This window comes from Phragmites australis, chromosome 10 (genome assembly GCF_958298935.1).
Source record: "Phragmites australis chromosome 10, lpPhrAust1.1, whole genome shotgun sequence".
Lineage (NCBI taxonomy): Eukaryota > Viridiplantae > Streptophyta > Magnoliopsida > Poales > Poaceae > Phragmites > Phragmites australis.
The window spans coordinates 3,183,437-3,195,642 of NC_084930.1; the positions used below are offsets into that span (position 1 = coordinate 3,183,437).

A 12,206-nucleotide genomic window follows, 5' to 3' on the forward strand; every position below is an offset into this window, starting at 1 on the left:
CCGCTCCGTCTCATGCGTGAGGGAGAGAACGAGTCTGTAGGAAAGAGGAAGAGATGAGAGATATTTTAATAATTTAATGCTATTTGTTTTAGATTATACAATTTAGATTTTAAATTATAAGAATTAAAATTTGAATTTTTAAAATTAAAAAAAATAAATATACCTAAAATTAGATAAATTATTTAAATTTTTAAAAAATTATTAGATAAGACGAGAGTAGAGTAGAGAAAGAGGAGAACCAGCTCGTGTAGTCGTGTTTAGTAGACTTACCATTCGCCTCGCGCGCTCCCAAATTCCCTGCCCGTCCCGCTGCCCGCTCCGCGCCACCGCCTCCCCCCTCCCTTCCCCGCTGCCATGAGCTCCACCTCCTCGGGCCGCCGCGCTCCGCCGGCTGGGGCGGCGGCCTCTCCGGGCCAGAAGCGGGCGAGGGACGACGGCAGCGTGTCCCCTTCCGACACAGGCTCCGCCCCCGCCAAAAACCCTCGCCGCGCATTCTCCTCCTCCCCGTTCGCCGATTTCGGCAGCTACATGGCCGCGAAGAACAGCAAGCTCGCCGCACAGTTCGACGCCGACTTGTCCACCTCCGGCGCGGCCACCGGCGGTTTATTCGCTGGCGTTTCCATCTTCGTCGACGGCTTCACCGTGCCCTCGAGCCAGGTGCCCGCCGCGTACCACCAACTCATCTTAAGCATTTTTCACAAAAAGTTATCCGACCGCGACTTAATTTTGTAGCTACTCCAGTGAGGATCATGTCAGTTTAACCTTTTCGTAATGATGTTTTTGCTCGGGGTTTGGTAGGAGCTGAAGGAGATTATGCTGAACAACGGAGGTCGGTTTGTTAACTACTTCTCGAGGCATACGGTGACGCACATTGTTTGCAGCCACCTGCCTGATAGCAAAATGAGAAATCTAAGGTATATAAAAGGAGGGCAAGGGAAGGGAAGCTGTGTTTGTTTAACTATTGTTTTGTTTATGATGATTATGGTGCTGTTTATTACAGAGCGTTCAGTAAGGGACTTCCTGTTGTGAAACCGGCATGGGTGGTGGATTCCTTGGCAGAGAACCGGCTCCTCCACTGTATTTTTCTTCACCTTACCTTTTGTAGTCAGTGTACTGCTGAATGATCTGCTTCGTTATTGCCAATTTTTCTTAAGTACTGTTGACCTTAGTTTTAAGTATTGTAGAACTAGCAAAGTTAATTTCTTAAAAAAAATTAAACTTATGGACATGTAGCCAAACTGCCCAACTTATGTGGCTAGTGTGAGCAAAATTAGCGAAAGTGTTTAACTAAAATGATCTTAATCATCCATGGAAGTGTGCCCATGTTGTTGTACTTTACGCCATAAGCACAACCACTGTTGTGATTTCTGATGATGCATATACCTTATCCACTCATATATTATTTCATATATTCTTACACCTTGTTTTCTTATTTTTTTCTAAGGTTCTCCATATCAAATATGTCAGCATAGTTCTTTAAGCCGAAAGCAGACGAAGCTTTCTGCTTTCTTTTCAGAGAAACAAAATGGAATGCGTTGTCAGGGGGAGCTAAGTAATCAAAGTGAGGACCTTGAGTTACAATCTTCTTCTGTTCAAGAGGGTTCGCAATGTCAAAGTGGGGCTTGTGAAAGCGAAGGGTCATTATCCAATGAGGAGTTACCTAAGGACTCACTATCCTCAGATGAACAGAAATCTACATTTGAAGAAAGAGGTAGTCAAGATTTTATGCGCGATGAGGGTGAGTATGATTGTGAAACTGCATGTTCAGAGAGGAGGGGCAATGACTTGGATGGTAAGGTTGACACGGCTCAGTCCCCTGATGCTAAGTCAAGGTGTTCAAACTTACGCAGTACAAGCTCTACAGGCAGCCATTTGCCCTTGCCATTGGAGAAAAATGAAGCTAAACCTTATAGTCGTCCACATTCAACCCTGACAGACCCAAATTTTGTTGAGAATTATTTCAAGGCATATCACTGAAACAATTTACAATATTTCATTTGTCATTTTCATATTTGGTACTATATTGTTGGTAAATTTATCATTTTATGTTTTTTAAAGTTTCTATTATTGAGCTTTGCTGCTTCTACTTCATGATGATATCACATATCTTCCTGTAAACTGTATTGTGCCGTTTTTTGGTCATACCGATTAGTCTTATGATGTTCTTATTTGGCATTGCAGTACTCTCGACTGCACTTCATTGGGACATGGAGAAATCGGTATCGTAAGCGCTTCTCAAACTTCCTAGAAGTTAAAAGCATTAAGACAAACCATGATCATTCAGGGAAGAAGAAAACAATAATTCATATTGATATGGTAATCTTATAGTCCTTTGGTGAGCTATGGATATAAGAAGTGCCTTTTGAATGTTTAATTCTTTATCAAAGAAATCTTTTCCTTTGTATTAATGTTCCAAGTTATGAATGCTATCTGTAGTTTCTGCCATGCTCTTTTGCATATTACTTTGGCTGTCACATCTCGTTTTGTTGCAGAAACAAAACAGTTCTCTGAACATAGGAAGTTCGGATCAGTTTGCAGTTTTGCAGTATGACTTTCAAATAATTGATAATGTATTCGTAAAGAACAAAGCATCTTCTGTTAGGAGTATGACTGTGTACAAATGCTAACCATATGCTGAATTGTGAATTCAATTAGCTACTGTTGGTCAGTCCATCTGTTATCATTTGGTATCAGAGACCTTTGATCCTGCACCTGCTCTTCAATCCACCGCTGCTGCTGTCCTGTGCGCTACTGTAGCATCGCGATACTGTAGCGCCACATCATCGCTGCTGCTGTTCTCCCTGATCTGTTCAACCCCTGTTTTTCCATCCACACGCCATGAATAAGATGATATGGTTGGGTTGATTGGATTGGTAGGGATAACTGGCGGAGTGTACTCGCCCTCTCGAGGAGTATCTGAGCAGCTGATTTACGTGGACTATCTTATTTCATTGATTGCTTGATTTGTTCGGTACATAATCCTTCTTTAAATAGATCCCAAGCTAACAAATAATCTAATCTAAACCAACTAACAAATCCTATCTCCAATTAAACCAACTAGCAATTTTATCTCCAACTAGTGAATCTAACCGATCTAACTAAACTAACAAACTCTATCTCTAATTGAAGATACTCTCCATAACACCATCGGTGAATTAAGTTTCATGTCGTTGGATTCTATGTGAAAAAAGAATCACTCCTAGAAACTAGCAGATGTACAGATAGTTAAGCTTAAAAGGTTCGGTTCAAGTTACAGTTCAATCACTAGTTGAATCTTTCACTAACTTAAGGTCAGTTTTTTACCTTCACTTATGTTATACTTGCTTGTCTTGATCGTTAGCGTAACCATTCTGCGATTCCTGGATGTAGTTTGGTAACAGCTGTTATCAGGAATATGCTTAGACTAGTGTTGCCTGTGTTATACTTGTTTATCTTGATCTCTGATATAATGTTTGTGCAATATCAGGATTGCTTTTTTGTATCTGTCGTCATCAGAAATATGTCAGAGCTGCATGATAAACCAGTAGCAGTTTGCCATTCGGACAATCCTAAAGGAACCGCAGAAATATCATCTGCAAACTATCCGGCACGAAATTATGGTGCTGTTATTTTATTCAGTCACAATTGAAACTCAAAATTTTGTTATGTGAACACATTTGAACATAGTCTCTGTCCTCTTTTGTGACTTCCAGGGATAAAGGCTGGCATGTTTGTTAGAGATGCTAAAGCTAGGTGCCCTCACCTAAAGGTTGTTCCCTATAACTTCGATGCATATGAGGAGGTATATCTTTAAGAGTTTAAAGTACTTCATTTGATGACTAACTCCTCTTTTACTTCTGTTGAAATTGAGAAGTTGAGATACTGGAATTCTTGTAGGTTGCTGACCAGTTCTATGGTATTTTGCACAAATATTGCAATAAGGTTCAGGTACATTCCTGGATTATCCGTGCTAAACACAGTACATATTCATGGTGATACATCCCCACGGTTAGATTATTATATCTCCATTGACAACTCTAACAATGTTATCCCATATGTAGGCTTTGAGCTGTGACGAAGCTTTTTTGGATATGACTGAATGCTTGCATGATAATCCGGAGGAAGTAACATGGAGAATCAGAAATGAGATTTTTGATGCAACAAAGTGCACTGCTAGCGCAGGTATTGCTGAAAACATGCTCGTAGCTCGGTTAGCTACCAGATCTGCAAAGCCGAATGGACAGTGCTTTATTCCCTCTGAGAAGGTATATGCATGCTAAGTTGCTAACTGTGAGTCTGTGCCCACTCTTAACTCTATACAATAGCTCCATATTCAAGGTGATTTTCAATGAGGACCTTCTGGAACAATCATTTGTGTCGGATTTCTAGAGGATTTTCTGTTTCCTGCAAAGTTCCTTTAATCTAAATGGGCCTTACAGCTAATGAGTAAGTTGTTAGAACTGTAAAACAAGTTTAAGATATAGTGAGTCTTATGCAATCATTTCCCTGTTAGGTCCTAATATAGGCTTTGTACAAGTATGTACATAAAATCTACCTATAATTATTTTCCTGGGTATATTAGATCTGAATAACTACTCTATAAGGTATTAATGGCTTTTCAGCTGGGGAGTATTACTTAAGGCCCCATCTGAGCTTGTTGATGGTCGAGTGCAGTTTACTAATTCTGCTCTAGTCTTTCCATGAAAGCCGATGTAATTTAGGAAAGCTAAATTACTGGTGTCACTCCCTCTAAATTTCTAAAAGGATTTACTTTCTTCTCCATGCTGTAGTTTGGCCTGTCTTACTTAATAGCACGCTGTTCCTAAGAACATGCAATTTACTAACAGCAACAATATGTATTTGTTACAGGTTGATGATTATTTGAATAGTCTCCCTATCAAAGCACTTCCAGGCATTGGTCATACTGTTTCAGCTAAACTGAAAAGCAAAGAAATTGAATATTGTGGCCAACTTCGCAACATTCCAAAGGTCTGTTGATACCAGTAGTGTAGGGTAACATAAACTAGTCCACTTTTCAAGGTAGCTAAAAAGGAATTTTCCAGTCCTTCATTTTACAAGTTCAATATTGCGTTTCAATCTCGACCATTTTACTAATGTAGAAGCAAATGGGTATGGGTTGTTCACAAGTCATAAGCACATTATCTGGGTTACCTGCTGTGTGATTGTCATATAGTGCATGCCATATTCTTTATGCTTGTAGATGTGGTTTCTCCACTGATCACCTTCAAATAAGGTTACTACATGCCAGTGCTTCTTTTGTAGGATGTCCTCCACAAGGACTTTGGAAAAAAGATCGGTGATCTTTTATGGAACTGTTGCAGAGGAATTGATCATTCAATTGTTGGAGCTGTTCAGGTAGAAACAAGAGCATCTTAGTCATTACTTCTGTTGTGAGCACCTGCACCTATTTTGCTGTGTTATTGAGAAGCGGACTTGAGTGGTGTGTGGGATGGAAAAACTGGAACCGGCAGCCTCATTGGTCTGCTCAGGCTCCCAAGAATGTTTAAGAAATAGAACCAGAAATGACAATTCGAACCTTCCGATTTTAATTTAACCATTAGTACCACCTGATTGATGGATGCACATACAAAGTGTTGCCGGGTGGGAAATTTTTGGCAATTGCCTAGGAAAAAGTGCAGCATGGAGGTTCAAACGCCTGACCTCTCTCTTGGGAAAGAAAAGAACACCATGTGTCCAACTGGGCAGCTGGTTGGTTGTGCGAATATGTAGGTTACTATTATGGTTTGCAGAGGAAACCAGCGTGGTCGTGAAAGAGGATAAGCTTATATGTACTGTTGATACTTATAGCATTAATTGTGTTGCTTTTCTATAATGTTTTTCTTTTTGTGAGAGAGGAAAAATCCAGTCTACTTAAACTATTGTCCTCCAAACATGATACAGGAAACCAAATCTGTGGGTGCTGAAATCAATTGGGGAGTCAGATTTAACGACAACAAAGATGTGGGTCCTTTCTGTTTCTCTTTTCTGTATCATTATAGTGCAATGCCGTTTCATGTTTATTCTCTTTTATGTTGGTTGCAGGCTGAGCATTTTCTTACCAACCTCTGCAAGGAGGTTTCTCTACGCTTGCAGGGGTGTGGAGTCCAGGGACGTACTATTACCCTTAAGGTTTTCTACTGACTATACACACTTTTCTTTCCCTCATTTGTACAATAAATGGTTAAAGCTATCAACTGAATTTTTGCCTTGAAGGTTAAAACAAGAAGGAAAGATGCTGGAGAGCCAATAAAGTACATGGGATGTGGTGACTGTGAAACCGCGAGTCGCTCTATGACGGTACAGGGTTCAGTGGTGCACTTGGATAAATATTCTTAGTTTTCTAGTATTTTGTTGTCTATATCAAGTTGTTATCGTACGTAATTGTGTTGCATGCTGAGGCGTTGACCATTTACAGCATGGACTAGGTCATTGTCTATCCTGTAATATGAGTTGTGCAGTGCACATTCTTATATATGTTGTTTGCTTCTGAATTTTTGTGATGCAAAAATGTGATTTATTTTACCAGTGCATTGTTTTAATTTCTGATCTTGATTTCCCTGCACCATTTCAAAGATCGCAGGTGCAACTGACAGTTTTGTCACTCTTCAGAGAATTGCAAAACAAATATTTGCAGCATTTTGTGCTGGTAATTTAAATACATTCTTTTTCATATCTTATAGACACCTTATGTGCTGTAGACTTTAATGAAAAACTCTGCCCATAGTCTTTTTAGACTACCCTTCTGTTTTCATTACTGTGTTGATGATTAAGTCGTGCAATTGCATATTCTAGATGTGAAGGAAGTTCGTGGAGTTGGACTTACAATGTCAAAGCTCGAGCATGCAGATTTGGTTCGGGGAGGTAGCTTTGGCTATTTAGCTCTTCTTTCTGTTTTCCTTATAATTTTGAATCCCCTTTTGGCTTGTATAAAAAACACTCTTTGAATTTTAGTGGTGATAGACAAACTGCAGTTCATTAAATTATAACAAAAGGTGTGATCTTTGTGCATCTTTATTTGATTATAGGCATCACAGAGTAAAATATGCCTTAAAACTTCACAGTAACAACTAACAACTACTCTCTCTGATCCCAAATATAAGTCCATTTAGGTTTGTCCTAAGTCAAAATTTGTTGGCTTTGACCATCGATAGCTAAAAAATCATATAGATTGACAACATAAATTTGATGTTACTAGATTCATCATGAAAAATACATTCATAATATATAAGTCTTTCTGTTCGAAGTAATATATTTTTATAGATATTATTAGTCAAAGTGCCACATTGGAGACCATGTCAATGACGTAATGGACTTATATTTGGGATTGGAGGGAGTACACGTGAAACTTAGGTTGAGGGTGCACTATTTATTGATTGTAGGTGCTTTTCAGTGGATACTGTTTAAGATCTGTGCTAGCTGAAGACACCGTTACAGTTTAGAAAAAGAGCAGTGGCTTGAATGCTTAGCAGCAACTTAACATTTGATAGCTGAACATTTGACAAAATTGAGATAATGTATAGGCCGGAACCACTGCATTATTCCCATCATATGTTGCTATCGTCCTTTGTAACACTCCCTTTTTTTTGGAAAAATACTCTCATGTAATATATGCCTGAAACAAAATAATAACAGAAGATCTCTGTCTTACTATTGATGCAACAAGTCAACAGGCCTTACTACTTCCACATTACCCCTTTAATTCTGAATGCTTCCATACTAAAATAATATTTAGTAACAAAGCAGCTCTATGACAAGCAAAAGCTACCTTCATTTCCCCAAAAACTATCTGCAGGTTTCTGTGATCTGTATAGGTATTTCCCCCTAAAATCTTCATAGTTGCCTCTACTTCCTTTTCTGGCGCCTACCGATTTTGTTGACTCTTAGTTACTTAATCCTTATGTCCTTATTTTTCAATGAAGCACCACAAGGGAATATGCTTGAATCATGGCTTGGTTCACCATCTGCAAAGCTCAAGAAACAGTGCAGTGAGAAAATCGTCTTGCTGGGGAATGTTGATGTGGCAGGTAGTGGGCATCTGTTACTTATTATATGATGCTATATTCTTGGCCTTGAATGTATTCAGTTCAATGGGAAAATAAAAATTGTTGACTGTTTGGAGCTTCTGTAGGAACTAGCGAACTGCAGGATTTGAGAACATCTAGCCCATCATTTCAAGGTGCGGCATCCTATTCATCAGAGGTGAACCTTACAAGTGATAGGTCTACTGGAGTTCATAATGTTGAGCTGCCGCCAATATCCCAACTTGATTTGGAGGTCCTGAAGAACCTTCCTCCAGAGATAATATCTGAAATGAATGACATGTACAAGGGAGAATTGCATGGTTTTCTGGACACAGTCAATAGTGATAAGGGCAAGGAAAGTAGTTCAAAATCTCACTCCATGCATTTGGAGGAGGGTACTAAGGTGAGCTTTGCCACTGGAAACATAGTGGAAGCCCACAATTCAGTTATGTTACGTCTATCTTAATATTTCAAAACCTTTCTTCGACTATTATAATTTATACTGTTATCCCCATAGGGAAAATCAGACAAACAGCTATCAGAAGTTCAAGCGGCCAATAATGCTTCATGCTCAAGGGCCAGTGAATTGGTTGAGAAAACAACAAAAAGTGTTCCACAGCTTGATTTGATGCCCGATTCTCTGAGCCAGGCAGACTTAACGGTTCTGCAGGAATTACCCGATGATGTGAAGGCTGATTTGTTTAGCACGCTTCCATTACATAGATCAGGAAATCCTACATGCAGCACATCCAATGTTTCTGGAAATAAATCTCCTAATGTTGGTGGAGCTGAAAATAAATCTCCTAACGATGGTGGAGCTGATGATCCAGGAAGTTCTCAAAAATGGATCGAACAGTTTAGAGTTAGCAGTTGCCTGATATTGAATGTAATTGCAGAGCAACACACTGATTCCAGCTCGAGTCAACCATTATCTTCTGTTTTAGAGCCTGTAGCTTCGTTCCTTCCTTTGTGCCCAAACTCAGGTAGTGAAGAATGGAATGAAACGCTCTCGTGTCTCTCCGAGCTTCTTACACAGTATATACAATTTAAAGTTGAAACTGATATTGAAGAGCTCCATAAATGTTTCTGCCTTCTGAAAAGGTGAAGTACTGAACTATTCAAGCATCATTAGATACAGTTATAATTTTCTTGCTGACCAAAATCCTGATATTTTCATCCATCAAATCAATGCAAATGTTGTTAAGTCATGAAACAATATTGTTCTATCAGTTACAGAACTTCTCTCGTTGCAGGTTTGCGTCAGCATCAGCGTTTTTTCATGAATTACACAATAGCATTCTTCCTTTTCTACAGGTAAAATTCTACATATTTAGTCATTATTGATTTACCTCTATATGATGTAATGGTTGCCCCTCATGTACCTTTGCGTTCTCTTGTGTTTTTTTATAAACTTCAGGGATCGAGTATCGTATTTGTTCTTCTACTTTGGATTGACTCTGTTTGGACTTCCAAGTTTTTAGATAGAATCATTCACCTATCATATTCTTTCTGATTTTAAATTTTTGTACTTATTTCATAGTTGAGAGTAGATCACTGCATTTTGAACCTGAAAAGGCTGAGGCCCTAGCCTCATTGGACTATGATTAGCAAACAGCTTCTCTTGTAGAAGCAAACAATGTTCTATATACACATGGCTTTATTAGGCATCTAATTGTATGATCATTTTGTAGGATTCTGTCAGTCAGCATTACGGTGGGACACTGCATTTCTAGCTCGATGCTCAAGTTCTAGCCATTCTGCTGTAGAGGAAAATGCAATGAAGTAAAACATGTGTACCGTTGCGACCCTCCTTAGCTTGTCAGTGCCAGTCATGACGGTATGTCTTAAGTGCATGGCAACTTTGGCACCCTGACAAGTCTCATGCTGGGAGATTCCATGGCCGGGCTTGTAGTTATTTTCTTAAAATCTAATGTAAATGCGAAGATGTAATGCCGGGATCACCCAGCTCTATAGCTTTTTTTTAAAGACATCCCAGTCCTGTAACTATATCTACTGCATTCACATGGTATGCAGCTCCCTGTATCATTCAAATGGAGCTGACCTCGTCATGAGAAAAGAACCAAACGTAACTGATCCGAGTTTCGTGGTGTCAAACTCAGCAATTTAATTTCATCGAAAGTATCATTCATAAACCTTACTTATTCAAAGCTTGACGGGGTGAGTGAAATTGCATCTACACTTTTTAAGTGGGTTTTGATTTATTGATGATAAAACGATTAAAGAACTAATATATTTATCGAAGTTATGAATAGGTTTTAGTCTTATTTGTGAAGACTTATGACGATTGACGTCCCTCGAAAAGAAAAGAGAAGCGGTGCGTAGTACTCAATAGGATTTAATTTGTTTATCTTTGAAATTTAGTCTAGGATAGTCGTACTATTAAGAGGTTTGTAATTGTTAGCTTTAGTGGTGTCTCAATGCTCAAAATAATCTATTAGAATCAATAGTTGAGAGACACATTCATCCACGGATATCGGGAAAAATAGGCAGTGTGTACTGAGTTTGGAGTCTCCGGTGTTCACCGGATACTCTGGTACTCAGTGTTTTAGGCCAGAGTCTCTGAGAAAGATTCCGCCAGAGAGCCTCGGTTCTGAATATTTTTAATTGTCCGGAGTCTTCGGTGTTCACCGGATACTCCAGTAGTTGGTAAATTTTTGGCCGGAGTCTCCGAGAAAGTTTCCCGCAGAGAGCTTTGGTTAAGCTTTTATTTTAAATAGAAAAAGACCGGAGTCTTCGGTGTTCACCGGATACTCCGAGTAGAAAAAGTTTTTGGCCGGAGTCTCTGAGAGAGACTCCGCCAGAGAGCCTCAGTTAGCATTTAAATTTAAATGACCGGAGTCTCCGATGTTCACCGGATACTCCGGTAGCTGGAGAGGCCGGAGAGTTCGGCAAGTCTCCGGACTGTTTCTTCGTGGTGACTAAGTCTGGCCTTGAGATTCTGATGTTCACCGGATACTTTGGGCAATTTAACAGAATCGTAATGACTAGTTCTGACACCGTTCTGAGCAAGTTTTGGATTTTAGGTCAGAGACTCTAGTATTCATTGGATATTCCGGGGTAGGTATGTCAGAACAGTAACGACTAGTTTTTGAGGGTGAGCTATATATACCCCCACACCCCCTAGCATTTATTGCTTGCTGTTGCTGTTGAGCTCTACCTCCACAAAGCTTCCCAAGAGCATTTAAAAGCCCTACAAACATCTCTAGTGCTTAGTTTTGCGTCAAATTTGAGAGATTGTGTTTGGAAGTGAATTTGAGTCGTTGAGCATTGAGTTCATCATCGAGCATACATTTGTGATCATTTCTCTTGTAGCCTCATGCTCCTAGACGGCAATGCGTCGCCCGTAGAGCACCCAATTATTGTGAAGTGCCATGGGAAGTTTGTAATCGACATCGACTTAAGTAAGAAAATTTAGCTTGATCTTTGTGGTCGCTAGAAGAGGATAGAGTTGGAAAAGATCCGGCTCTTTGTGAGCTCCTCAACGGAGACGTAAGCACTTCTTTGTGAAGTGGCCGAACTCCGGAATAATTTCTTGTGTCATCACTTGTGCAAGTTTTACTAGTTGTGTAGTATTGGGATTTTTTTCCCATATATTAGTTTTTGTGATCAGCTTGCTATTAACTCTTGTTGTTTAAGCATTGTACTGATAATAGAACTAGTGTTATCTTTTAGTATTTAGTTATACTTGCTTAGTTTCAGTTGTTCTCGAGATCCTGTATAGACCGGATACTCCGGACAGACCAGAGTATCTGACATTCACTGGAGTATCTGGCATCTGTTTAATCCGCTGTTAAGTTTTAATTTTCAAAAAAGACTATTCACCCCTCTAAGCAACTTTAAGTACATTCAATGAGGTTGGTGGAGCCTGGATATTTTCATTCACTAATAAAATTGTTCGGGGTACACCACAGCAAAAGCTAGCATACCATTCAGGCTAAAGGATGCGCCAAGTATATTTGTAGATCGGTAAAGCTAGCGCTCGGACATCTGATATATCGGATGTTTCAACTGCCTGTCGCAACATCGAAGATTAACATCTGTAACATTTGAAATTAAACGTTCGCAATATCAAAAAATGTACCAAAAAGCACATAGATCTGGACCCAGAAAAATTATCTATTTGAGTTAATTCCTATATTTCGAGATGCAACATACGAAGATAAC

General features: G+C 39.4%; 1 protein-coding gene across 2 annotated transcripts; it reads left to right on the forward strand.

The window, feature by feature from the left end:
* The first annotated feature begins 258 nt into the window (after positions 1-258).
* Positions 259-10,007, forward strand: LOC133931417 (DNA repair protein REV1). 2 transcript variants are annotated; one of them, XM_062378290.1, is made up of 21 exons: positions 259-657; positions 799-914; positions 1,001-1,077; positions 1,445-1,965; positions 2,182-2,316; positions 3,467-3,599; positions 3,693-3,781; positions 3,877-3,927; positions 4,041-4,244; positions 4,849-4,968; positions 5,263-5,355; positions 5,902-5,961; positions 6,043-6,129; positions 6,214-6,297; positions 6,574-6,646; positions 6,793-6,861; positions 7,920-8,024; positions 8,129-8,424; positions 8,539-9,122; positions 9,275-9,335; positions 9,713-10,007. In XM_062378290.1, the coding sequence occupies exons 1-21, from the start codon at positions 355-357 to the stop codon at positions 9,752-9,754; spliced, it is 3,303 nt and encodes a 1,100-aa protein (XP_062234274.1). In that variant the 5' UTR covers positions 259-354; the 3' UTR covers positions 9,755-10,007. The 2 variants fall into 2 exon arrangements, with proteins under 2 accessions (XP_062234274.1, XP_062234273.1); XM_062378289.1 differs by having other exon boundaries at positions 5,902-6,129.
* Positions 10,008-12,206: the final 2,199 nt, after the last annotated feature.

Bases quoted from the DNA above. Each gene is read 5' to 3' on its own strand.
- LOC133931417 (XM_062378289.1), top strand. From the start codon at position 355: ATGAGCTCCACCTCCTCGGGCCGCCGCGCTCCGCCGGCTGGGGCGGCG. The intron at 2,317-3,466 runs GTAATCTTATAG...GTGCAATATCAG, and splicing joins CAATAATTCATATTGATATG to GATTGCTTTTTTGTATCTGT. The intron at 6,298-6,573 runs GTACAGGGTTCA...ACCATTTCAAAG, and splicing joins CCGCGAGTCGCTCTATGACG to ATCGCAGGTGCAACTGACAG.